Source organism: Alosa pseudoharengus, unplaced genomic scaffold (assembly GCF_046254945.1).
Source record: "Alosa pseudoharengus isolate Yale_2024_CS ecotype anadromous, Long Island Sound unplaced genomic scaffold, YU_APseudo_1.1 YU_APseudo_1.1_scf_23, whole genome shotgun sequence".
NCBI lineage: Eukaryota > Metazoa > Chordata > Actinopteri > Clupeiformes > Clupeidae > Alosa > Alosa pseudoharengus.
This window is the reverse complement of record NW_027468685.1, coordinates 23,610,968-23,635,722: the sequence shown is the minus strand read 5'-3', so window position 1 is coordinate 23,635,722 and position 24,755 is coordinate 23,610,968. Positions and strand designations below refer to the sequence as shown.

The window sequence follows — 24,755 nt, the reverse complement described above, 5'->3', positions numbered from 1 at the left end:
CCCAGAGTCTTCAACTCTTAACGGAGTCTCCATCCGTGCTATGGTGCGCAGCTCGAAGCTCCGTAATTACGCATTCGTTTGTTTTGAAGCACAGCTGGTTCTTGTTTGTGTGTTTGCTTAACGCCCCCGCTCTCACTGTCCCACCGTTCCCCCACCAACTCACTTCTCCTGCTGTCATCACAAAAAAAAGCCCCCTTCCCTTCGCTCAGCTCCATCCCCCACCCCCAACTCCACCCCCCACCCCCACTCCACCACGCCGCTCCAAACTCTTTCCCTGCTAATTACCCTCCTCCACTCCTACAGTCAGACTATGTGGCACTGCTTCTTCCCTCCCCTCATTATTAATCCTGTCTCCACCAGTGTCGTACCTGCAGGCAAATTCATCTTCTATTTGACAAAATTAGCTGCTGTGAAGTTTTAGACGAGTGATGGCCTCAGCAGGGACATAAGGCATCGTGCACCAACTCCCTCTTCTAACTCTCCTCTGGTGTCCAATCAGAGGGTGAGGTTACCTCAGGTTACTGTACCTGAACTCTGCCTAACCTGCCACAGAAGGAGAACGCAGGGAGAGCTCACCCTTTTCACAACACTCCCAACGTACAAATACGTGCAAATAATTACAAACAAACAAACAAGCAAACAAACAAAAAAGACAAATAAACAATTAGAGGAAATAAAGAGGACGGCTGATGATGAGACATGGGCAGCCTTGGTGTATGAGACGACCACACAAGCAGCTGTATGGGTCTACCAGATCATCAAAACAAAAAGAGGCCAGGGACTGTGTGTGTGTGTGTGTGTGTGTGTGTGTGTGTGTGTGTGTGTGTGTGTGTGTGCGTGTGTGCGTGTGTGCGTATTTGCTTGCTTGCGCGTGTGTGTAAAATGGGGGGGGGGGGGGGGATCAACAAAGGCATCAACACAGGTGCGGGTGAATAGCGTGTTAAAGAGCTGCCCATATGTGTGGGCTTCCTCGAGTGCCCCGCGGACGAGTGAGCCCCGCGGATCTCGTGAGCCCGCTCTGGGAAAACACACTCCCTCTGCACCAGCCAATTAGAAAACTTTGGAGAACAATTGACAAGACTTGCTCTCTGTGTCCCTGTTCTCCTGCTCCTCAAGGCTTCATGTTACTGAGGTAAGGGACAAGGGAATTATTGACTGTGCTATGCCTATGCTCTTTTTTGTCTAGGCTTGTTGGAAATAATGAAAAGATATATATATATATATATATATATATATATATAAAGTTATATATATATATATATATATATATATAAAGTAAATGAATAAAGGGAGTTGTGTAGAAGGATGGCCTTAGGGCTGTATTTTGAGAGCAGATCAGGATGTGCTTGAGAGATCGGTAGGAGCCTCTGATGTTACCCGGCGGAATACTCCGCTGAAGTTTTTCTTTTCCTCAAAAAAGTGCTTGGAGAGCGAATTCTCTTCTCTACCTGGACGCGGGAGACATTTCACGCTTCAAAGTAGTTCTCCAACTTTGGGGATGAGAGTCTCAGAAACCTTTTTCACTTGCGTAAATGAGCTCGTTAATAACACTACCTTTGGAGATGTTGGGTGCCTTACAATCACTGCCTAAATGCCTTCAAAAAGGATTTAAAAAAAAAAAAACGGTGCGACAACACACATACAGGCCCACACACACTCCACAGACACACACACACACACACACAGATGTAGATGCTCCGCAGATGACTAACGTGCGCTCAGTGGGAACACACATTTGTGGGCAATTAACGTGCCTGAGAAGTTAGTCAGAAAAAAAATCGGTGAAAGTGAGGGCAGGGACAGCAGCGGGGACAACTGGGGACGCTACACTTTTCATTTTCAAAACACGCGTCACTCCGCGATAGCCTTGTTTTGGCCTGCCGTGGGTAATTACAGATCAGTAGCGTAGCATGCCTCAGAGGACACCAACCCCCCCCACACACTTCTGACTGACCTCCCCCCGGGGTACAAACGGCTTGGATGTCGCAGACTGGTCCGCTCCTAATTAGCGCCGACACCTTGGCTGGTAACGGGTCGCTGGTGTCAGAGTGTTGCGGAGGGCTCATTGGTCTGCAGGGAGAGGAGGTCGGGGTGGGGTGGGGTGTGTGGGGGGGGTTGGTGGGAACCACCATGGTGCTCATCATGGCATGACGGAAAGGAAAATGAAGGGAGAAAAGAAAGGGGGAAAAAAAACAAGAAAAAGAAATGTGCTAGTGCGTGTCGCTTATCTGACTAAAGCTCTGTGAGTGATAGGCGGTTATGGCTATCCGTGAAGATAAACGGTCCCAGTGCAGCCGCACGGGTGAATGGGCTGTGCTTGAAACATAATGGATGGCATGGAGATTGCTGGTCATATTCACTCCTTCATACACACAGACACAAGCACACACACACACACACACACAAACCATGACCTAGCTCACACCAACCGTGCGACTGCCTGTGCGTGTTGCCATGACGAACCCTTCATTATGTATCTGAGAGGTATTCAGGAAAGTGAGCTAGGGTGGGGGTGGTGTGTGTGTCTGTGTGTGTGTCTGTGTGTGTGTGTGTATGGGGGGGGGGGGTCCACTCAAAGGGCCAAGGGAGGAGCTGCTCTTTAGCCGGCTGTGTCAGTGTATCCACTCCCTCCCTGCTGAAACATCTCCAGCGCTGAGATTAGCGGGATATCTTGTGATATTCGATCGCAACATGTGACATTGTCTTATCTCGGGACGTGGAAGAGAAGAGAAGGGGGGGGGGGGGTGGGGGGTGGGGGGTATCTTGTTGCAGAGGGGAGCGAGATTGAAAAAAAAAAGAAAAAAGAAACAAAAAAAAGAAACAAAAACATGGCACGCTAAACCAGGCAGAACGGCGGCCGTAATGAGTACAGTGGCATAACCAAAACATAATTAAAAGCCAATGAACTCCTTCTGTAATGAAGCACGCTTCGGGGACGGATAAGTAAATGAGTTTCCTTGAGCTGCTAAGACAGGAGTTGAGTGATCTCCGAGAAAGGAAAAAAACAAACGTGCGGTTAATTGCTCGCTGGCTGGTATGCGCTGCGAAAACGGGCGACTCTCTGTCGAATCTCTGGTGAGTGGAGCAAATGGCGGCGAGTTGTAGGACTTGGCGGCGCTCGCAGTCCCCTTTCAGGTTTCCCGGCGCACGGGTGCGCTCCTCCCTTGCTCGCTTGCTCGTTGTATAATGGGCGGCCCGATGACTCATGCGCTAAGTCATGGTAACTTTAAAAATATTGTGACAGACCATGGAGCCCTTCTGAGCCCCATTAAGCCCTCGCCATCACGAGAAAAGGGAGCGAGAGAAACCGAGAGGGAAAGAGAGAGAGAGAGAGAGAGAGAGAGAGAGAGGGACAGAGAGGGTGAGAAAGAGAAAGAAAGACGGCGATGAAAAAAAAATCTGATTCAACGTTTCCTGAAGGTTAGCAGCTCGCAATCTCCTCCTCTTGCCCCCCCTGCCCCAGGCCCAGCTTCACTTCTTTCACACACTCTCTCTCTCACACACACACACACACAATCACACACACACTCTCTCTCTCACACACACACACACACACGCTCGCTTGCCGACACGCCTCGGCCCTAATGACTAAACCACAGCGCGGGGGCCACACCCAGCCTCCAGCCTCCTGCCAACCCGCTCCCACAGCCATCCAAGAGGACTGGAGGACTAGAGAGAAAAAACACCCCCCCCCCAAAAAAAAATGGAGAGATCGCAGAAGGAAAGAGGGAGGGAGGATGGAGAAGAGGAGGGATAAAGGGCGAGGAGGTGGGGGGGGGGGGGGGGGTTGTGGGTGGTAGAAGACTGGAGTCCTGCACGGAAAGTGATTATTCATACATGCAAACTGTGATCAAACAAGAGGGACAGAGAGGAATAGAGAGAGAGAGAGAGAGAGAGAGAGAGGGGAAAGAAATGGAGCGAAAAGGGGGATTTAGAAAGCAAATGAATCCAATGTCGTCCGCTGCCAACGTTCCTTACATCACACAGTGATACATTCTGGACTCAGAGGAAGGAGGGCATTCCCACGGGAGAAAGCAGCCGATCTCGGGATGAGAGAGAGAGAGGGATCGAGGTATTGACTGAATGGTGGGGGGAACGGATGGCGAGAGGAACGGGAGGAAATGATGTCAGAGCTCGTTGGCGCGGCCCTTCCCTCGCCTGCTCTCACTCTCTCTTCGACAGAGACTCTGTCTGCCAGATACAAGATCAAAGGCAGCCTCTGTGAGCTTTTTTTTTTTTTTCACGAGGACATAAATATACAGAACGTGTTGCAAGCACGGCCCACTCCCCCCCCCCCCCACCCGCCCCACACACACACACACACACACACACACACACACACACACACACACACACACACACACTCCCCCACACACCCCACAGCCAGAATCAGGGCTAAAGTATACACAATTGCAATGACCTTGAGACTTTTCTCTTCACAATTCACCTCCTCCATTGAAGGCATTTTTAAATGGAGGTCCGGCGCTGTCAAAAACGTCAGATGGCGAGCGGCGCTTACACAGAGGCTCCTTTGTGGAACACATGGTTTTTTTTTGCATGGGGGTGTTGCGCCCATCAAAAGCCGCCTCTCCCTCAGCCATGCCATTCCTCAGCCGGCAGCACCTAGGAGCGTCTTAAAATAGCCTGTGCCGTTCCGCTTATCGCTCTGACACTTTAAACACACCAAGCTTGCGTGAGTGGGAGTGTGTGTGTGTGTGTGTGTGTGTGTGTGTGTGTGTGTGTGTGTGTGTGTGTCTGTCTGCATGTGTGTGTGTGTGTGTATGCGTGTGGCTATTTATAAACTCACAAACCTGACTTAATGAGGCCAATAGACATCCTGTAGCAGACTCTTATATTATCCTTGGGATGCAGTAGCCACTCTGAGACTGCAAAGGGATGCACTGCCTGAGCAAATGGCTAACAAGAACAACACACATACACACACGCGTGCACGGACACAGAAATATAAATATTTACATAGGCAGTCACACAGATGTATTCATCCAGACATACACACATTCCATCACACTCTAAATGCAACCACTCTCCTATCAAATCCATCCATCCATCCATCCATCCATCCATCCATCCATTCATCCATCCATCCATCCATCCATCCATCCCCACACACACACACACACACACACACACACACACAGACACACAAAGGTCTCCATATATAGAACTGACAGCGTGTCAACTTGACCACTCAAGTGGAGTGATGGCGGAGCAGGGGGGCCTGTAAGTGTAAGTCTGCTGTCGTGCTGTTGGCGGCCATCGCTGCGAGCAGTGCTCTGGGAGGGAATTTTAAAAAAGCCTGTCAAGCCGGCCAGCCTGTCCAGCGGGCGTTCAGCTCCGTCCAACGGCCTCCGCACCTTATTTATGACCTCGACCTGCCCGGCGCTAATGTGCGCTGAAAGGCAGCGGGTGACGCGACGCACCGCGCCACCACTCGGCTCGAACGACGCTGTGTTCCATCAACACGCCGACGCGTCTCTGGCGGAAAAAAAGACGGAGAGAGGGGAAAAAAAGACGGGAGGGAGCCCCTGGAGAGAGACCGCGTTGGCCTGCGCTGCCTGAGAAGAAGAAGAAGAAGAAGAAGAAGAAGAAGAAGAAGTAGAAGAAGTAGAAGAAGGCGGCCAAAGGGAGGCCTGGGAAAGCGTTCAACCCTGCTGGGCTCGGTGAGCAGTGGGCCGCGGCCCGTGGAGGGCGTTTTTATAGTCAGGTCTTATCTGGAGGCGGGAGGCAGCAACAGTGGCCATCACCACAAAGGTTGAGTAGAGTGCTTACAGAGAAGCAGTTGTTTGCTGCTACTGTTGTTGTTGTTGTTGCTGCTACTGTTGCTGTTGTTGCTGCTGCTACTGGTGTTGTTGCTGTTGTTAGTGTTGTTGTTTTTACTTGGGCTGCTACTGCTTCTCACAGAAACACAAAGCCTTTTTATGGCTCATCATAAGAAACTTGACCAACACTTGCTTCTGTATTGTTAAAGCAAGACGAGTTTTACATTTACTTGTACTGCAAGCCCAGACTGATCTGATAAAAAAAAACATAGGCACACACACACAAACACACACACACACACACACACACGCACACGCACACACAGGCACACACGCACGCATGCACACACGCACACACGCACACACACACACACACACACACACACACACACACACACACACGGATAGGTAGATACACATCTAAGGCCCTGACAAACATGGAGTCAGACAACGAAAAGAGGGAGGGCGAGCTGCTGCCAAATAATTGATACCACTGGACTGGAGGAGCCTGCTGTTTCATCAGTGCCGCTCAAGCCGTAGCTTCTGTCTTGGCTCATCATCACCTCAAGCTGTTCATACACTTCATCAACTAATACAGAAGCTGAAGGGGCATCAAGATTACAAAAACAGAACGAGGAAAAAGAAAAGTAAAGAAAACTTTTTCAAATGAGAGACAGGCACAGAGAAAGGGAGAGAGGAGGGTGGGTGGAATAGAATAGAGGGTAGGAATGGCCATGTTTGGCTTACTCACCCGTAGAAGTGACTGGGACTCCTCCTTGGAGCTCTTGACCTCTGTGGTGCCACCGCTGGAGTACTGCTGCGTCCCGTGACCTCCGCTCTTGTCCCCTCCTCCACCTCCTCCAGACGGGGTCTGGGACTGCAGGAAGCCCTTAGCGTCAGCGCTCAGGCTGAACACCAGCCCTGGCGAGTCCCTGAGCACGGCCGCCGCCGCCGCCGCTGCTTTCTGCTGCTGCTCGTGCTGATGCTGCTGCTGCTGCTGCTGCTGTTGGGCGGCGACGGCGTTGAGCAGGCCTAGCGCCCCCTGGGGGAGCTGCGAGGGGCTGCCCCGCAGGATCTCCCGCGCCCGCTCCTTGGGCACCCACACCAGGCTCTGCACCTGGTCCCCGGCGCTGACCGCCGCGGCGGCGGCGGCGGCTGCTGCGGCGGCCGCCCCGGCTCTGGCCAGTGCCTCGGCCCAGCCTTTCTCCCCGCCCCGCTCTCCTCCTCCTCCTCCTCCTCCTCCTCCTCCACCGCCTCGTTCGCGGATCAGGGGCTCCTTCTCGTCGGGGGCTTCGCTCTTGACGCCGGCCTCGGTGCCGGGGCCCGACTCGGCGGGCCGGCCCTCGGGCGGCGCCAGGCTGTAGAGCTTGAGGTCGCCCTTGCTCTCCTCCTTGATGCTGAGGGTGGAGGGCGCCGAGCAGCCGTTGGTGGGCGCGCCGCTGGCACTGGCGCCGCCGGGGTGGACCGGGTCCGGGCAGTGCGCCGTGTTGAAGTGCTCCAGCAGGGCCGACGTGTCCGCCGCCGTGAAGCTGCAGTGACGGCACTTGCAGCAGCCGTGGACCCTCCTGTCGAGAAAGGAACACAAAAAAGAACAGAGGAGTGAGTGAGGAGAACGGAACTGATCCGATCAGAACCAAGCAGGGAAAATTAGAACTGGATGCACCGCCAATAATCACATGACATAAACAGCTGGTTCTCCCAGATCTCAAGTGTACAATCACTATAACATATGTAAAATGCTCCTATTACAGTATACTACCCCTACTCTCCATGAAATTACCTGCTGGAATTGTAGAGTTAGCCTTCTAGCTAGTATTACACACATGAACCTAAAATAATACAGTATAATCAGACCAGTGGAGATATATACTTTCACTCCTACTTGGACTACACCAAAAGCCATTCAAGCCTTTGAGGCAGCGAATAATAATAAAAGGTGATAAAAATGTAACAGAATTACTTCTTTAATCAGTCTGTGCAGACTGAGAGTAGAGCAATCTTATTATACAATTTAAATAGAAATGGTACTGGCAGACAAAATGCTGCACTCAAATAAAAATAAATAAATGCATAAATAACTGTTCACAGCTGCAGTGTGAAACAAAAAAAAACCTCAAGCCGATGGCAATCTCTTCACTGCCTCATCTCATAAGTAATCAAGCTGACAGTGAGCATCGAAATGTGATGCTAAAATGCAGACTCATCATGGAATCCTTTTTTGTTTGTGTTTTCTTTTTTTTGCATCTGCAGACATATATTCCAACTTTAAGTATGTGGCTATGCATTTATGGAGGGAATAAATCCCATGGAGGGGTCGTAAAACTCCTGATGGAGACCTTGGAAAAGAGAAAAAAGAGAGAGAGAGAGAGCGAGAGAAAAAGTTGAGGCGCAGAAAAATCACAAGCCCAGAGCGAAGAGTGGAGGTAAGGGAAGGCTGTGGTGGTGGTGGCGGTGATGCACGGCCCTGGCGAAATCCGCATCTGATTTACTGGAACACAAATGACTTAATGTTTTTACAGAAACATAAAACCCGGCAATGGGTGCCACAGCTCACAGACTGGCAGTCCGGACGAAGGCAAACAAAAAGATGATTTCCACTGGCAATGGCCTCCGTGAGTTTGTGTGTGTGTGTGTGTGCGTGTGTGTGTGGGCGTGAGAGGGAGAGAGAAAGAGACAGAGGGAGAGGGAGTGAGTGCATGTGTGTGTGAGTGTAAGAGAAGGGGAGAAAATAAGTGAGAGCATGCTTGCTTATACAAGATTTATGTGGCTCCATGAGAGAATTTGTGTGTGTGTGTGTATCTGAGTATGTGTTGCCATGTTCCCATAGCCACTGTGTGCGCCAAGTAAATGTGTGTGTATGTGTGTGTGTGTGTCAGTAGCCTGTGTTCAGAGTAATTAGGCTAAAAGCCTCACAGATGCACCACAGTGGATGAGTAGCCTTGTGTGTAACTCCAGCCATGCTGCCCAGCATTATCACATGGGCCCAGCAGAGGCCTCTGCCTCACTCCAGCTCAACAACCGTGTGTGTGTGTGTGTGTATGTGTGTGTGTGTGTGTGTACGCGTGTGTATGTGCGTGTATGCGTGTGTGTGCGTATGTGTGTGTGTGTGTGTATGTGTGTGTACACACGCGTGTGTGTGTGTGTGTACGCGCTTGTATATGTGTGTGTGGCTGAGTGGGTGTTCTGTGCTTATTTTATCGGCCAATTATGTATGTTCATAATTTATCTAAGTAAAGAGGGGGTTTATGTAAATCCAGCCCAGTCCATGAGGTTTTGATGAGTGTCCGTTGGCTGATACAGATAACTTGTAGGATAATGAGGGATTCTGGGGCTGAATAGGGGTGAGACTAAAAACAAAGGTGCGGTGATATTATATATCCCCATCAACCAAAAATTAAGAATAGTAAATATAGAATTTGTAAAAAAACGAATTAATTCAAATAGTAATTCTGTTTTTCCAGAGCATCACTACCCTCCACCCCCATATCTAGGAGTTCTTGATAGAGTAGTGACGATCATGACACGCAATTATAGTTAATTACCGTGAATACGACATTCCATCAAAATAGCCTATTTACATTTCCTGTCTGGGGTTAGAATGAACTGCACATTGTGTCTATTTTGTTTAATAGCATATCTATTCTTGTGCTGTGATATAACAATATTATATGAGAAAAATGCCATGCTAGCATCAAGCCATGAGTTAACCTGTGATTCCTACCTCCAGCAAACATATGACCTTGTATGTGTATCTTATACATGTCACTGTGCTATAGTATTGTTCTACTATATTTCTGAAGGTGAGGCATGTCATGCAGCAGTCATGGAGGTGAGAAAGCCTCAGGCCTGGTGTGAGGGAAACAGCGAGAGAGTTCTCTACATCATTCCAGCCCTGCCGCTGGCCTTCCCAGCATGCCGTTCAGCAATTTGTTTCCCACCTCCGGGAACAAACGGGAGCGGGGCAGGGAGGGGCTCATGGGGTGTCCGGTAGGTGTGCGGACTGTGGTGAGGTGCGTGTGCCCCAGTGGGTGGGTCGGATTATCGGCGGCACTGTTTACAATTTAAAGCAGAGTGCACTATGCAACCAGGTGCTCGTATGAATTAGGCCCCTGTCTGGAGTTATTTACACATGCGCACACACACACACACACACACACACCATCACATGTCTGAAGCCCAGAAACACTGTATTCGCTGCACTTTCTGCCCTGAACTCCACACAAAAATGATCAAACCACATGTCATTTTCGGAGCATTACCATGACTCAACTTTGCAGAGTTTTATTGATTTCATGGAAGTCAAACTGAACAATTCATGAGTTTGTCTTGCACTCATAGGTGGAAATCCTGCAACCTTTTGTGGGCCAGCCAGAGAATGAGGCAGCTCGCACTAACGTCGGTTGGATGTTGCTCGGGAGGATGAACACTAAGGGTTGATCTTGACCTTCTTAGGGCTTCTCCTTCTACTCCTTTTTCTCTTCCTGAGTGAGCTACAGTAACTACTACACACAGCTTCTTATATCTTCTCTCAAACAAAACAAAAACTCCCTCTTAAGAGAATAAAAAAAGAAAAAGAAAAAAAAAATCTTCTAAAGCACGCGGCTCCAACATAAATTGCACGCCTCTGTCGACCTCGCCGACAGCAAACACAAATATTTAGGCCGACCCTGAGACCCACACCCCTTGTCCTCCCGACGTGGATCGCTCCGCAGCCTCTGGACGAGCGAGGGGCGCTCGCGTCTCTCAGCGGTCAGCTCCAGTGACCAGTGGCTCGGCTAACACAGAGCCTGAGAGCTGGGAGAACTCTCACAGAATACTACTGTGCAGATTACTCATATTTTTTTGTAAGAACCTTATATAACTTCTGATATAACCTGATATAACTTCTATACAGAAAAATGTGCAAAAACCTAAAACGCAAGTTTGAGGTAGTTTCCATCTCTTTACAAAAACATGCAGAGGAACTGCTGTAATATAGTCCTGCACCATTTTTGAAAGATTCTGGGCTTTCTGGAAAAGAGTTTCATAGAAATAATTGTACTTGTATGACTTTTTTGGGAGTCTTCCTATTCCAACAAATATTTAAAGGGGTAATAAGTTGTCAGCAACGCTTGGAGGAAGTAGTCATGCATTGTTCAGTGGAGTGTCTGAGACGAAGTATTAGGCAGTAGTTTGGACGCTCTGTGTGTGCGTGCGTGCGTGCATGTGTGTGTGCATGTGTGTGTGTGTGTGTGTGTGTGCATGTGTGTGTGTGTGTGTGTGTGTGTGCATGTGTGTGTGCATGTGTGTGCAGAGCATTGCAGTGTTTCCTCCCTCTCTCTCTCCTTGGCTCATCTCGAGCTGCCGCTATCAGATAACGCACAAGAGAGAATATCAAAATTCACATTGCAGCAGAGATAAAATTTAATTACCCCATAGTTCTCTCTATTGCACAAAAAAACTTAACTACTTAAGAAAATACACACAAACACACACACACACACACAATGCGCCAGGCCCTTTAATTAAGTTGCGCTGGTTTTGTCGCTGGGGGAGCCCAATCTTCCCTTTAATCCTCCTAACTGTCATGTGTGTGTGTGTTCACTTTATTCACAATTAGATCAGTGCCGATAAAGATCACAAAATAGCTGGCGCAGTCTTCTCACCCACGGTTTCAAACAATGGATGCGAACGTCCACTGGGGATTCCGGCGATTGAGCTCTGAGTCGACAATTTCCATCAATTTACTCGTCTTTATTATTTTTGCAAATCCTTCACATCCCACTGTAATTCGAACAGCTGTTCCACAAAGAGTGCAAACATCAAACTTTAAACTGAGATTGATGACTTTTGTCGAGCAAATTAGGACTGGAAATACATCAAGGATGTAAAGGGCAAAATAAATAATTTGATAAAACACAATTTCAATGATCTTTCAATGAAAGAAACCCCTGGAGGAACTCATTTTAAATTGACATGTTGATTTTAGCTGTTGCTATCAGCCAAGTACATGTGGCTACCTGTAAGAGTGCAAGGTCAGATCTGCATTAACACCAATGCAAAGATCTCAGTTGCATACACACTTCTCTTAAATTTGAATAAGCATTTATGAACATACATCTTCTTGATGGTCAAATAATAACTTTAGTTAGTCCACGGTAATACTATTTAAATGTAAATATCAGTGTGTGTGTGTGTGTGTGTGTGTGTGTGTGTGTGTGTGTGTGTGTGTGTGTGTGTGTGTGTGTGTGTGTGTGTACACGTGCGTGCCGGCACATGCATGTGTGCATGCATTCAACTTAACCAAACAATCAAGTTAGATGCTGTTTACAGCACTATTCTGCTTTAATCTCTCAAACTGCTTCTGCTAGCAAAAACATTTTTGTCCACCTGAGAAACTCTTATTGATTTTGTCTGAACCAAGCTCCCCACCGCTCCACCAAGGCAAGTGAGAGATGAAGAGAGTCTCCCAAACCAATATCAGTGGGAGAGTGCCAATGAGACATTTCAGCGCCAGCCTAGTGACATGAAAGCTTGTTAGCTATGCACCTGGGCACACGATCAATACCTTCACCTGGGTCTGAACGACACTAAGAGTATGGGGGCACGTCAATTACCCCGCCCCCCCCCCCCCCCCTCCCACCACCCACACACACACACACCCCATAACACATGCACCCTTTCTCCTGGAGATTCAAAGAATTACTGGAAACTTCCTCGTAAAGGCTTTGCCTATGCCAAGCCTGACTGCCTGCCACTGACCAGCTGGTGGAGCTGGACTGAAAAGAGCTGAGGGGGCCCTGATGGGGACCTGCCCCAGGCTCGGGCGATGTCTGCTGGGGAGAGCAGATGAGGTGTGGTGGGGTGGGGTGGGTAGTGGGGCAGTGAGATTGATGGGGTGCATATGGCTTCCATACACTGCTACTAGCATGATACAAAGAGACAGAGTTAAGGTGATCATCTGGAGAGATAGCCCATCACACCCATCAGCTGACAGCCATTACAAATAGGTAGTAGGCTGTACAATACAGTTCACCAACATCTATGCATCTGTCTCACACACACACACACACACACACACACACACACAATCTTTATCACATGAAGCTGGGCCTTATGCACTTGGTATAGATTGTGGAGGCTTAGCGGAACAAGTCATTCACAAGTCCACAATGGAAAAAGAAAAACTACCAGCAACAGCATCTTAAACACGACAACCACATCAACTCCCTTACACACTCTTCCCAACAGGCTAGACAGAAAACTTTATTATAGAATGTGTTCAAACTAGATTTCGCTCTCTCTCTCTCTCTCTCTCTCTCACACACACACACAAACACACACACAAACAAGAGCAAGTTTTACGTCTATTCTCTCCTCCACACTAGATGCCCTAAGCACTTTATTCAAAAGCACATACCACACGCACACACACACAAACTCTGATTTAGCCAGGGAAACAGAGGCAGTTGGCCTCCATCTAAAATAACTAGCCTTAGGCTCCAAAGCATGATGTCTACTAAAATTTGAATAAAAGAAACAGCACCACAATGTACCTGTCCAGTTTCTGCTCTTAAACACTCATGCACCAGCATTACAAGGGCCAAGAAAAATAGCAGCACCTTTTAACTATTTTTTTTTTATTTCCATAATTGCTCACGTTTCCTTATTACAATACTGAATACGCAAAAAAGAAGAACTGCATCTTCAATCAAGGTGAAAGCCTTGTTCCGGAAATCCTAAAAATAATCTAATGCAGGCTTTGCCAGCGGAGTGATCTGACATCAATTGCACAAAGTGCTGACGCTAGCCTTGTTATATTTACAATGCAGCTCTATTGGATTTTGGAGAAGTTGTTTTGTTGTGTCGGGGCTCGAGAGCAACATGTGCTGGCAAAGAGACATATGGATTGACTGTAAGGGGGCTACTGCACTAAACTCATTTCTTCCAATAACATCAAAACAGCACAGGCTAAACATGACCGTAAACTCACGCAAGGCAAACTTGTGGTAATTGATAGCTTATGCCAAGGTAATGGACCACGATCCCCCAACTTCAGTGGCTAAATTTATTACACAGTTAAGTTGAAGACTATTTTATTTTCCACACACACACACACACACACACACACACACACACACACACACACACACACACACACACACAGACACAACTACATGCAAAAACATCGGCCCCCGTAACCACACACACAAACATACACCACACCTGGTTGACCAGTTAATTTTAAATTAAAACCAATGTGGAGCATATCGGATTACTCGACGTGACGCGCTTCATGACATGTTCCAAAAAAGCTCTATAACTACAGACCTTGCGTTACAAAGAGCCGAAACCTGTGGTCCATTACGAGCTAAACTGAATTTACTCTTGTTCATCACAACAGCGTTGGAGAGTAATCACATGCCGAATGACTGAATTTCCCCATCATGTAAACATTGCCATCAGAGTCAGGATACACCCAGCACACACCGCTGACCACACGCAGAACTCGCTCTGCCAGGTTCCATGTCATGGCGATTAATGACAAAGAGTGACTCACCACCTGGATTTATTCTGTTCCGCAAATACACACACACACACACACAGCCCTGATCGTTAAACTTGATTGTTATCATGGATTCAGCGATGAATGCTTGAATGCCATGGTTTTGCTCAAAATAAATTTCCGCTAAAAGCCCCCACCCTACAATCAAAACAACCTGCAAAAACAGAAAAGTTATTTATAACATTTCAACTGTTTTATAAAAGGACCCTGAGTGTTATTATAGGTCATTCTCCAAGACCGAATTCTCACCTGTAGTGGCGAAAGATCTCCTCCTCCACCTCGGTGAAGAAGGGGCACTTGGTGCAGGAGTGCTCGGACAACGACTGCCCTTTTGACCCCCGCTCGCCGCCACTGCCCTCCTCCTCGGGCTTGATGTCCGTCATGGCGTGAGGCGTGTGCGCGCTGTCGTAGTGCATGAGCAGTAGGTCGATGTCGGTGGTGGCGAATGGGCACTGGTCGCACAGGTGCGTGACCGAGGCTCGGGGCGGGGGAGGAGTGGCACCTCCGCCACCGCCGCCGCCGCCGCTGGGGGAGAGCTGGAGCAGGAGGAGGGCACAGTGCGAGCAGGCGCTCTTGCGGCAGGCGAAGGGGTAGGAGATCTCGCCCAGGTGCTTCTCGGGGCTGCAGAGGCCGCGCGGGCAGAAGGGGCAGTGCTTGATGGTGCACTTGTGGATGCTGTGTGCCTGCTGGTAGTGGCGAAGCAGTGGCGCCACCACGATGACGTCTGGCCCGTGGTTCATGGAGTAGCGGAAGTCGCAGAACTGGCAGTTGTAGCTGGTCACCACCGCGTCGGGTTCCGCACCGCCGCCGCCCCCGCCGCCCCCGCCCCCGCCCCCGCCGGACTTGTCTTTCCTCCGGGCATGGAGGAGCGAGGACGCCTGGTCACCCCCGACTCCCTCCCTGGAGGACTTGCGTTCCGCCGGGCTGCCCTCTCTGGCTGACTGGCCGTGCCTCTTCTCGTAGTGCTCCAGCAGCCGGCCGTGGCTGGAGGCCTCGCAGCTGAAACTGCAGTACTTGCACCAGTAGTACGCCATGCCCCCGGCCTCCTGCGGCCCTGCGCCCGTCCTGCATGTCGGCGAGGACGGGTCGGCGGGCCGAATGGGCACCGAGTAGCCCGCCACCGAGTCGTCCTCGGCACGCACCGCCACACGGTCCGCCCACTTGCCGTGCTCCTCGAGCCCCACCAGGCCGCCGCCACGCACCACCACACAGTTGCTCTTGCGCTCCGACAGGGGCTTGTCGTCGGCGCCGCCGTGCCCCACCGCGGGCAGAGGTGGGGGGCTCTTCATCTTGTTGGGGTGGGTCGCCAGGAAGTGCTGCTCCAGCTCCACCGCAGAGTTGCCCATGTATGTGAAGTTGCAGAACTTGCAGCGGAAGTACTTGGTGTTGCCCTGGCAATCGGGCGTCTTCCTACCGATACCGATGAAGGTGCTGCCAAGAGTCACCTACAGGGAAAAAGAAAACAGAAAAGAAAACACATGGACATTTTAAATAAATAAATAAATCAAGCAAGAGTATCTCTTAGTGACTTAAGAAAAAAAAGAATCCCCTGGCTGACACAAGAACAGAAACTATAAAAGGATCGCTTTCAGTAACAGAGCCGATAACATAAGGGATGCAGCAGTCATTTACAAAAAAGGCAAAATCACAGTTCATTTCATGTTTTTATTACATTTCAGTGCAGGACTCAAAGGGCTCCCTGTGAAAAGATGTGAAGACTATCGGGCTGGAACATATCCTCAGGATAAGGCAATAATACATTTGGGAGCAGAGGAGGGGAAAAAGGCGTATGGTAATACTTTTCATTTCACAAATCCGCTGAAAAACTCAAATTAGGAATTGACAGGCAGGGTGAAGCGAGACAGCTGAAACTGAAAATGATTTCCTGAAAATGTGTCTAAACTGTGCCTGAACAAAAGGAACAATTAAAAATATATATATATATAATGAAAACAGTAAAAAAGCCAAACAACCACCTGTTTGCTTTCAAATCTATAAAACAGAGTTTGAGCCTGGAGACTATTTTTTGTTTTGTTTTTATTTTTCATCTTTTTTTTGATACACCAGGAACAATCTCACTTAACAGCTCTGAAAGGCCCTCATGTTATGGAGCAGTTAAACGTCAGCTAAAAGCCTGCTGGAATGAGCCATAAAATAATAGTTAAAAAAAGAAAACGCAAAGCATAAAGCCAGGCATAGCGACGGTAATGACAGCTAATATGGATTCGCTAAGAGCGAGTGGGAGGTCCCTGATCCTCCTCGGCCCGCGCGAGTGTGCCGAGGAGAGGAGCACTGTGGAGAAGAGCTCTGAGTCGAGTTGAGGAGGGGAAGCCTGACATCATTCCCGCAGACGGGAGTGGGAGCGCGGGGAGCGTCGCGTAATGGCTGCAGCAGACCGAGTTCCTGAGCGCTCCCCGGGGGCCGTATATTCCAGAGATGATGGAAGACCTTCTGAACCGTGCTCACGAAAAAAAAAAAGAAAGAAAAAAAAAAAAGAAGAAACGGTCAACCAAAAAGTCTGCATTAGAACATATGTGGACGGAACTGCCCGCGCGGGCAAATTTAGTCATGTGTTTTTGTTAGTTTTAGTCGCATTAATGTACTTTCGGAGATGTATTGCTGTTTCAGTCGAATATTTAGTGCAGTTTGCGGGGACTGGATAGTTTATAAGGAACACTTTAAAGTAAACCTGATCCATCTTTTGACATTTTTTTGACACACTCAGTATTTTTATATCACTGGAATCAGAGCTGTCTTGCCCAGCTTTAATAACATTAGACAAAGATCGACAGGGGGAGTGTGAATATGTGTGTGTGTGTATGTGTGTGTGTGTGTGTGTGTGTGTGTGTGTGTGTGTGTGTGTGTGTGTGTGTGTGTGTGTGTGTGTGTGTGTGTGTGCGCGCGCACGCACGTGTGTATTTGTGTAGGGGGAGTTTCTACATCTCACCACGTCCCTTGAGACACTAGAGTGCCATCGCCCGCAGACTGCATCAGGCAGATTATGATTGAATTTAAAAAGCTTTAAGTGATATCCACAACCTCTCCCTGTGCGCAACCACTTACAAAAAAGCAAGACTGTAAAATAAACTCAACCTAAAACTGTATGCAATATTGAGCAAATATGCTCTCTGGATAGGGAGCTGCAAAACACATACATTTTCAAATGGCAATTGTAACAGGAAAAAATAAAAAAAACGTACACTAACACTAACACCAAAAATATGTATTTTCATATTAACCTCCATTGTAAAGAAAAATCCAAATGCACAAAACCAAGATATGAATAGTAACTATTTCCTTTCAGAGAGGCTGGGATAATGATTCCAATTGTGCGCGTTGGTGGGGCCAGATCACCTTTGCCTGGCATGGGACGAGGAGTAAGTGGATAAGGGACTGGGCGGGGGCAGCACAAAACACACACCTCATTTCCAGCAGAGCTGTGTAGTCATTACGCCGGTCGGATTGTAAACACGACATTGCTGAAGTGGAGAGCGAAACCGCACAGTGGGCCCGTGCAGATAAATGCCACTGACATCTGCTCATTACTGCTCGTTTTAAATAAATTGAGTTCCTCCTGTTTTCACTGGCACTCTTCTGGACTCGCTAACACCCCCCCACACACACCACCACCACCACCCCTCAACCCAACTTTAACATCCCCCTCTCTAACCCCTCCCTCACATTCTCATTGGGTAATGAGAAATCACAGTCTTCTATATTACCGCATGGAAAATTCCACTAGGAATGAATACTGAATGTTTTTTTTTTATTTCCTTCTTTCTTTCATCGCATTTTTTTCAGTTTCATAATGACAATATGGAAACCCCGGGGACTTTCGATTGATATACTTAGCAGGGGCGGTTCTGTACGACATGGTTAAATTTGATCAAATCGAGCGGATGATAATTGCGACAGGTAATGCTGTTTCTGCTCTTGCTGGGATTTGTTAAACTGTGCCTTTTCCTTCCCTCGATAGAGCTTGTCCATGTGTGCAATATAAGTTTTGGCATGAACTTCCACTTTGTCTTAATACAAGAAACGTTCACTTTTTAGTGTCATAATAAATCTCTTAAGTGATCGCGCCACTTTAAAAAAATGACTTGCAGCTTTCCTGAGTGGACCAGACAGATTTCCCACCTGCAGACCTGGACTTTAGGCTGGAATATGAAGTGTGCTTTAAAAAAACATAAAAGAAAATACATTTCGTGAGGGAAAAACTGACTTTGGCGTTCAGTATGACTAATCTAGCTATTTCTGACTTGACTGATGATTACTGTGAAAAACTGCTCACTGTTACTTTAACAAATGGCTTTTTTTGTCACACTCATTCTGTCTAAATGGCGTCTACTCATCTACATTTTCCACTGCATTAATGTACCCAACTAAAATGTCCCGCAGATGCTAAAAAGCTCAGATACTGACCTGGAAGTTGCATATAATAACACATGTACCAAGTTATACTCACGAAACACACCCTTTACAATACATTTTATGCAGTACAATAGATTTTATAAATACCACACAAATCTATATGCTGAAATTTCCATCTTTTGAACTGTGTTTATTTTGCCCTTTAATGTATGTATTAAATGTTACAAGAAAGCAATTACATATAATTGGACTTCCAATTTTGAGATGAATACTACCTGCCAACCTATTCCAGTCCTATATTCCACTTTCCTACCTACAGTACCTACCGAACGGCAAATGCAATTTATTTCTAGGAGTATGTACTTGTGTGATGTCCTTGGGGCAAATGGTATAATATATGTGTGCAATGCATGATTCTTACAACCAAACCAGTGAGGGGACAGTAAGATCATGTGTGAATTGATTGTTTAAATAAATCAATTACCGTATATATAATTGTACTTCAAACCCAATTCTAGGATGAATATCACCTTCCAAATAATACTACTTTCTATTAACGTACCTACCAACTGTAATATATTTCTATCTGTGCAGCACTATGTATGCATATGTATAGGACCAATGGGACATTATCTGGGTGCTATGCACGCACCTTACAACCTAACCAGTGGGAAGACGGTATGGTGGTTACCTGCACGTCGTAGGTACCGTTGAGTAGTGAGGGCCTTGGGGAGGTAGGGTCTGGTAAGCTCCCACTGAGCCCAGCCTGCCCCAGCAGCCGCCCGCTGCCCTCCTTGCCCTGGCTCTGGGCCGAGAACTGCACCATGTTGTGGAGCGCCAGGATCTTGGTGTCCAGCTCGGCGTCCTGCCGCGTCCGGTTGTGCAATCCCAGATGGTACTTGCGGAAGTGTTTGATCAGGTCGGTGGGGTCGTTGCCGTAGTAACCGTAGCCGCAGATGTTGCACTTGAAGTCCTGCAGCTTGGGGGAGGAGGAGGATGGGGGGATGCCCGAGTCAGAGCCAGGCGGGCTAGCAGTGCCCTCTGTCCTTGGCAGGCCAGGAGTGCCGTTGCTGTTCCTCCGCAAGTGGAGGGATGAGCGGAGGGGGGACATCTCCCCGTCGTGGCCCATCTCCGGGCTGTGCGTGGCCGAGTCGCTCTCCTGCCCGTTGCTGGTGCAGCCCTGCACGATGACCCCGCCGCCAGTCCGCTGCCACCCGTCCTGCAGCCTGCAGCCGCCGGGCTCCCGGGCCTCCCCCTCCTCGAACTGGGAGGGAGACGCGGAGCTGTCGCGCGCGTCCGCCTCGCTGTCGGCGCGGGACGTGAGAATCAGCAGCCTGGTGTCTGTCTCGCCGTCCTCCCCTCCGGGAAAGGCACCGCCGCTTCCGCCCTTCTTGTGTCCCGCGGCGTAATGGAAACCAGGCCTCTCTCTTGGCGCGCCTGCCTCTCCGCTGTCGCCGCCGCCTCCTCCTCTCCAGGCACGCTTGACGGGCGGCTCCTCGGGCTCGTCGGCCGCCACGGGCACGTCGGCGCGCTGGCCCTGCTCTCCGTCGGCGCTGCTGGGCTCGGCCGGCCGTCCGCCGCCGTCGGCGTCCTCGCTCTCGGGCCCGCTGGCCTCGGCCGCCAGGGCCTCACCCTCCTCCTCCTCACCGCCGAAGCTCCTCAAAGGGGGGTTCTTTTTCCGCACCATATCTGCAAGGCACAACAACAGCACAAGTGGAGGAGAGGGTTAAGGAAGGGGGAGGCCTCTTTTGTGGTGTAGAGCAAAGACCATGATAAAACGCATGTTTGAAAAAACAACAAAAAAAAAATTCCCGGAAAAATGAACAAAAAAGAGAACCTTATGACTGGCGGACTGTGGAGCCTGTTTTTCTAAACCATCTACAAGTCGTAAAAGAGAAACAAAAGCATCTTCCAATTGTTCTGGTATGTTCCAAATGGAGGGAATAAAAGGACTGTGTGGTGAACAAGTCTTTTGTGAACAACAAGTTGTGCCCCTTTTCCCAGCTTAGTCCATAAACTGTTCTTTTGAGCCCTAATATCAGCGACGATGTCGGGCGCCGAGCTTTGTTGATGATATTTTAATGAATAAAATCTGTGTGCTTGTGTCACTGATGTGGCTTGCGGACCCGCATTTTAAGCAGCGAACCAAATCAAAGAGCAAAAGGGAGTGGGGTTTTTGAAAGGATGGGGGTGGCGGGGGGGGGGTCTGGGGGTGGCTGGGATGATTTTCTAAACTGATTCGTGACATGAAATCACCCTCAGTGTGAGGTCACATGAGCGTATCGCTTACAGATAATGACGAGAAGGAAAAAAGTTTCAAAAAAATCATTAGCCGGGCTTTACTTCACCATAAACAACATTAAAGAAATGTGCACTAGATACTGAGATCAAACACTAGAGTGAGTGAACAACATTTTAGACATGTTCCTATAAAATAATGTGCATGAACAAACTGTACTTTTTTTCACCCCATACTACCCTCCTCGCTCCCAATTTCTCATTCGTCCACCACTCTTATTTAGTCAGTGCAAACGATTGAGAGCAATTTCCTAATTTAGGTTGTAAAGCAAATGGGTATTAAATCAGGCAATGGGACAACGCCTAAACCATGGCCATGTTAATAGAAGCCTTAGGAAAATCTAATCTGAACCAACGGCACACAAATCTCACCACACCCCGTTCTATCATTACGCCACCGCTGGTTTAGTCCTCCTTTCACAATCCTCACGCTGGGCTTGACTGACTTAACATGCGGCACCAGTAGTCACTGAGACAATCACTCTGAATACAGATTTCTGTTTTTCTTTGTGAGTTTGTGTGTGTGTGCGTGTGCGTGTGTGTGTGTGTAAGTGTGTGAAAGTGTGTGTGAGAGTGTATGTGTGAGTAGGGGGATATGTATTCATTTTTGTTATAATGACAGGAAACAAAGAAAAACTTGATTGCGCGATTGCGTCACACGCTAATGCCCGAAGTCTGTCTAAACCTCAGAATTCTCTGGCACCTCTCGCTCCCTATTAAAAAGGCCGTGGAGATTGGAGATTGGAACCAAACGTTACTGTTAAAACCCTTTGGAGCACTGACCAAACAGACTCACTATTTTTAAAATTGCATGAGGGCGACTTTAGAGAAAAAAGAAATAACAGTGCAGACCACTGTGCTGCTATTACGTTAACTGAGAAATGAAAACAGCCTTTATCTACAGAGCCTCGGAGAAAAATGTCAAAATGGCACTGCATTACGATGGGTAAACGAGATGTTGACACAAAATACCCTCTTTGCCCCTCGCTCCCTTTCCCTCCTGAAATCCACGCACACCAAAACAAAAAGCTGGGATTCCTGTTTCAATAAAATTTGGATCAATGTAAACCTCCATCAAAACCAGTGTGCACTACATATTTAATCACATTTCAGAGAGAGTAATCTTTCCAGGCTCCGTTCATTACCTGCGCTAGCAGCAATACCTTGTTATATTTCTTCATTCCTTTATTTATCCATCTCTCACTCCGTGGGGCAAGGATAAAAGCACTGGGATACCCCTAAGCACAGAGGCTTCATTAGTGGACACAAGTTTACAAGAAAAATCAAGTAAAGTATTTTTTCTTTATTATATTCAAACTTCTAAGGGGAGGATGAACACCATTACCACCTGAATGCCTCCATCCACAGATAGAATAATCAGCTTTCATAGCTCTGAGCCATTAACCACATTCCTGTACTAGTCAATTCGAATCACCATTCCCTTTTATTTTCATCTTTTGCCCCAAGCCTCCCACCCCCCCCGCCCGTGTTCTTTATTGCGGTCCTCCCTGTCCGTTATTGTGGTTTTCTTGAGAACTTAATAACGTATAATATGGCTTTTGAAGAGGAGAGGACAATCAATTTCCTTAATTAAAAAAGGTCGGGGAGGTGGGGCGCCGGTGGTTTGGACTTGCATACTAAGCAGCAGTGAACGCCCCCTGGCCAGAGCCTTACAGCGTACGGCCAATGAGATGACACAGCCCAGCTTCCAGCTTCAGTTCAAGTATGGACACCCACCTCTTCACTAGTGACTTCCCAGCCCTTCCAAAGCAATACTGCTGTGTGATTCTAGATTAGCCTGGTACATTAGATATTACCTGCACATCACTAGCGAGGCACTGCTGTATACAGTTTTTGAGACAGTCCTGCTTCTTTCGTCATGGAGACACCATTGTGAAAAAAAAACATGGCCCTGAAGTGCTGCTGCCACAGCAACCTCCTTTCACTACCCAGCAACACTCTCTTGAGATTTCTCTGAACAATCTAGTCTGTTTTTTATCACACTGCAAAGCAAGCACAGTTTGCCAAGAGTATTGACAAAGATGCCCTGACATAAGCTCTCATTCAGCAAGATGCCTGGCATGCACGTGAGAAACAAGGCCGGTTCTGTGCTGTGTGAAAGAGCACTTCCGATTGTTAGCTAAAAGACGTCAGATCAGAGGATTTATCAGCAGAACACAGACCTCAGTCACATCAGTCCAGAAGGGAGAGGCTCTTTAGCGGATTACTTTGATAAATAAAGGTGTGCGCACCTTTCAAACCTGATCACCCAGTCTAAGATCCTACCTGTTCTGTGAAAGGGCAAACATCAAATCTGTCATGATTGATAGACACATTTACCTCAGCTCCTCCTAAACTGTGATGGCACAAGCAAGTCAAGCAGGTCAGAACAGCAGCACGCACAAGTTGTCATTTAACTCCAATTGTAGATGTTGCAGATGTGAAAAATGAAGTAGTGTGATATTTGCCAGAAAAGCGTTTCAATGTTTTGCACCTGCCACTATAAAGACAGCATGTGATTCAGTGAATGGGAGCGATCAATGACTATGACAGAAACCTTCACGCGGACAAAACAGGCAAACGCTGTGGAGTCTCACGTTTCACCTCCCCAGTGACGGTACTACGGGCCAACCACAATGACACACAAGGCGACCCTTCTCAAAATATGTCATCCAAGATGTCAAACTAAATCATGCAATTCTTGCTCTCCCTTTTTCCGATTCCGGTTCCCGCATGAGCAGGAGAATAAGAAGGAGGGGGATAAAAAGCTCCAAACAATAAGCGCTCCACAGCAGATGACGTTGTGTCTGGTCCACATGGACGACCCTTGTTAAAGGGAAGGGGGGGGGGGGGTTGTTTTGACTGGGGGGAGACGGGAGCTTACAACAATAGCGTCTTGAGTTCACTAACCCGTCTCGTTCCACGAGGGTAGCCAGGTGGTCGGCATCACAGAGGTTTCTCGGCACATTGGGCCTGCTCCGATGCACTGTCACGCCAGGTATTCTTCACCAAAGTCAGGAGCAGTATCTAGCCTCAGGGTCTTAAAGGCTTGTGCTGTCATAACACCATCAATGTCTGACTCTGAGTGGGAGTTGGGCTGAACAGGTCGGATATTACAATTAGAATACTGTAGGGTGACTTTCATCACAGACAGAGACAGTGTGCTTTTTATTATCTAACGCAGAAATCTTTCTGTAAACGGTATACTCAAGATGTGTACCTTTTAATGACATTGTTTCAGCATACCTTTCAATGTCAGCTGAAGTAAAGTTTCAAATATTCTGACAAAATCCAGAAGTTTGCAAAAAGCTCTTTGAAGCAATAAACCATAATAACATCATGTTCTGTGACATGCACTTCAAAACCAGTGAAAGTAAAATGCGCGCACACACACAGACACACACACACACACACACACACACACACACACACACACACACTTATATATTTCACACACAGGCCTGGTATGGCAAGCATGTACATAACCTGGACACTCGTGCCTGAAGTCCTACATCTCCCGAGAGGAGAGTGAGCGTGCCCCTGTAGCGTCTCTACAGCCTACAGCACTGTGAGCGCCTGCCTCAGCCAGCCAACACAGCAAGCAAAAGCAATTCTGCCCTGGAGGTGCAGTGGTCTGCTGTAACGCAGTCGAGTCTGAGTCCCTTCTGCTTTCCCTCTTCTTACTTTGCAGTGGAGCGTCCAAATGCGGACTGGGACATGAGGCTTTTTCTCAACGGCTCAGGGGAGCAAACATGACCGCC

General features: G+C 48.2%; 1 protein-coding gene across 2 annotated transcripts in view; it reads right to left on the bottom strand.

The window, feature by feature from the left end:
- Positions 1-24,755, bottom strand: part of trps1 (trichorhinophalangeal syndrome I) — a 99,678-nt gene that overhangs the window by 51,213 nt on the left and 23,710 nt on the right. For both annotated transcript variants that reach the window (XM_076302101.1, XM_076302102.1), the window contains exons 3-5: positions 19,388-20,385; positions 14,575-15,770; positions 6,532-7,345 (exon numbers count right to left, since the gene is read on the bottom strand). In XM_076302101.1, coding sequence (XP_076158216.1) covers positions 6,532-7,345; positions 14,575-15,770; positions 19,388-20,385 — 3,008 coding nt within the window. The remainder of the gene's footprint in view (positions 1-6,531; positions 7,346-14,574; positions 15,771-19,387; positions 20,386-24,755) is intronic.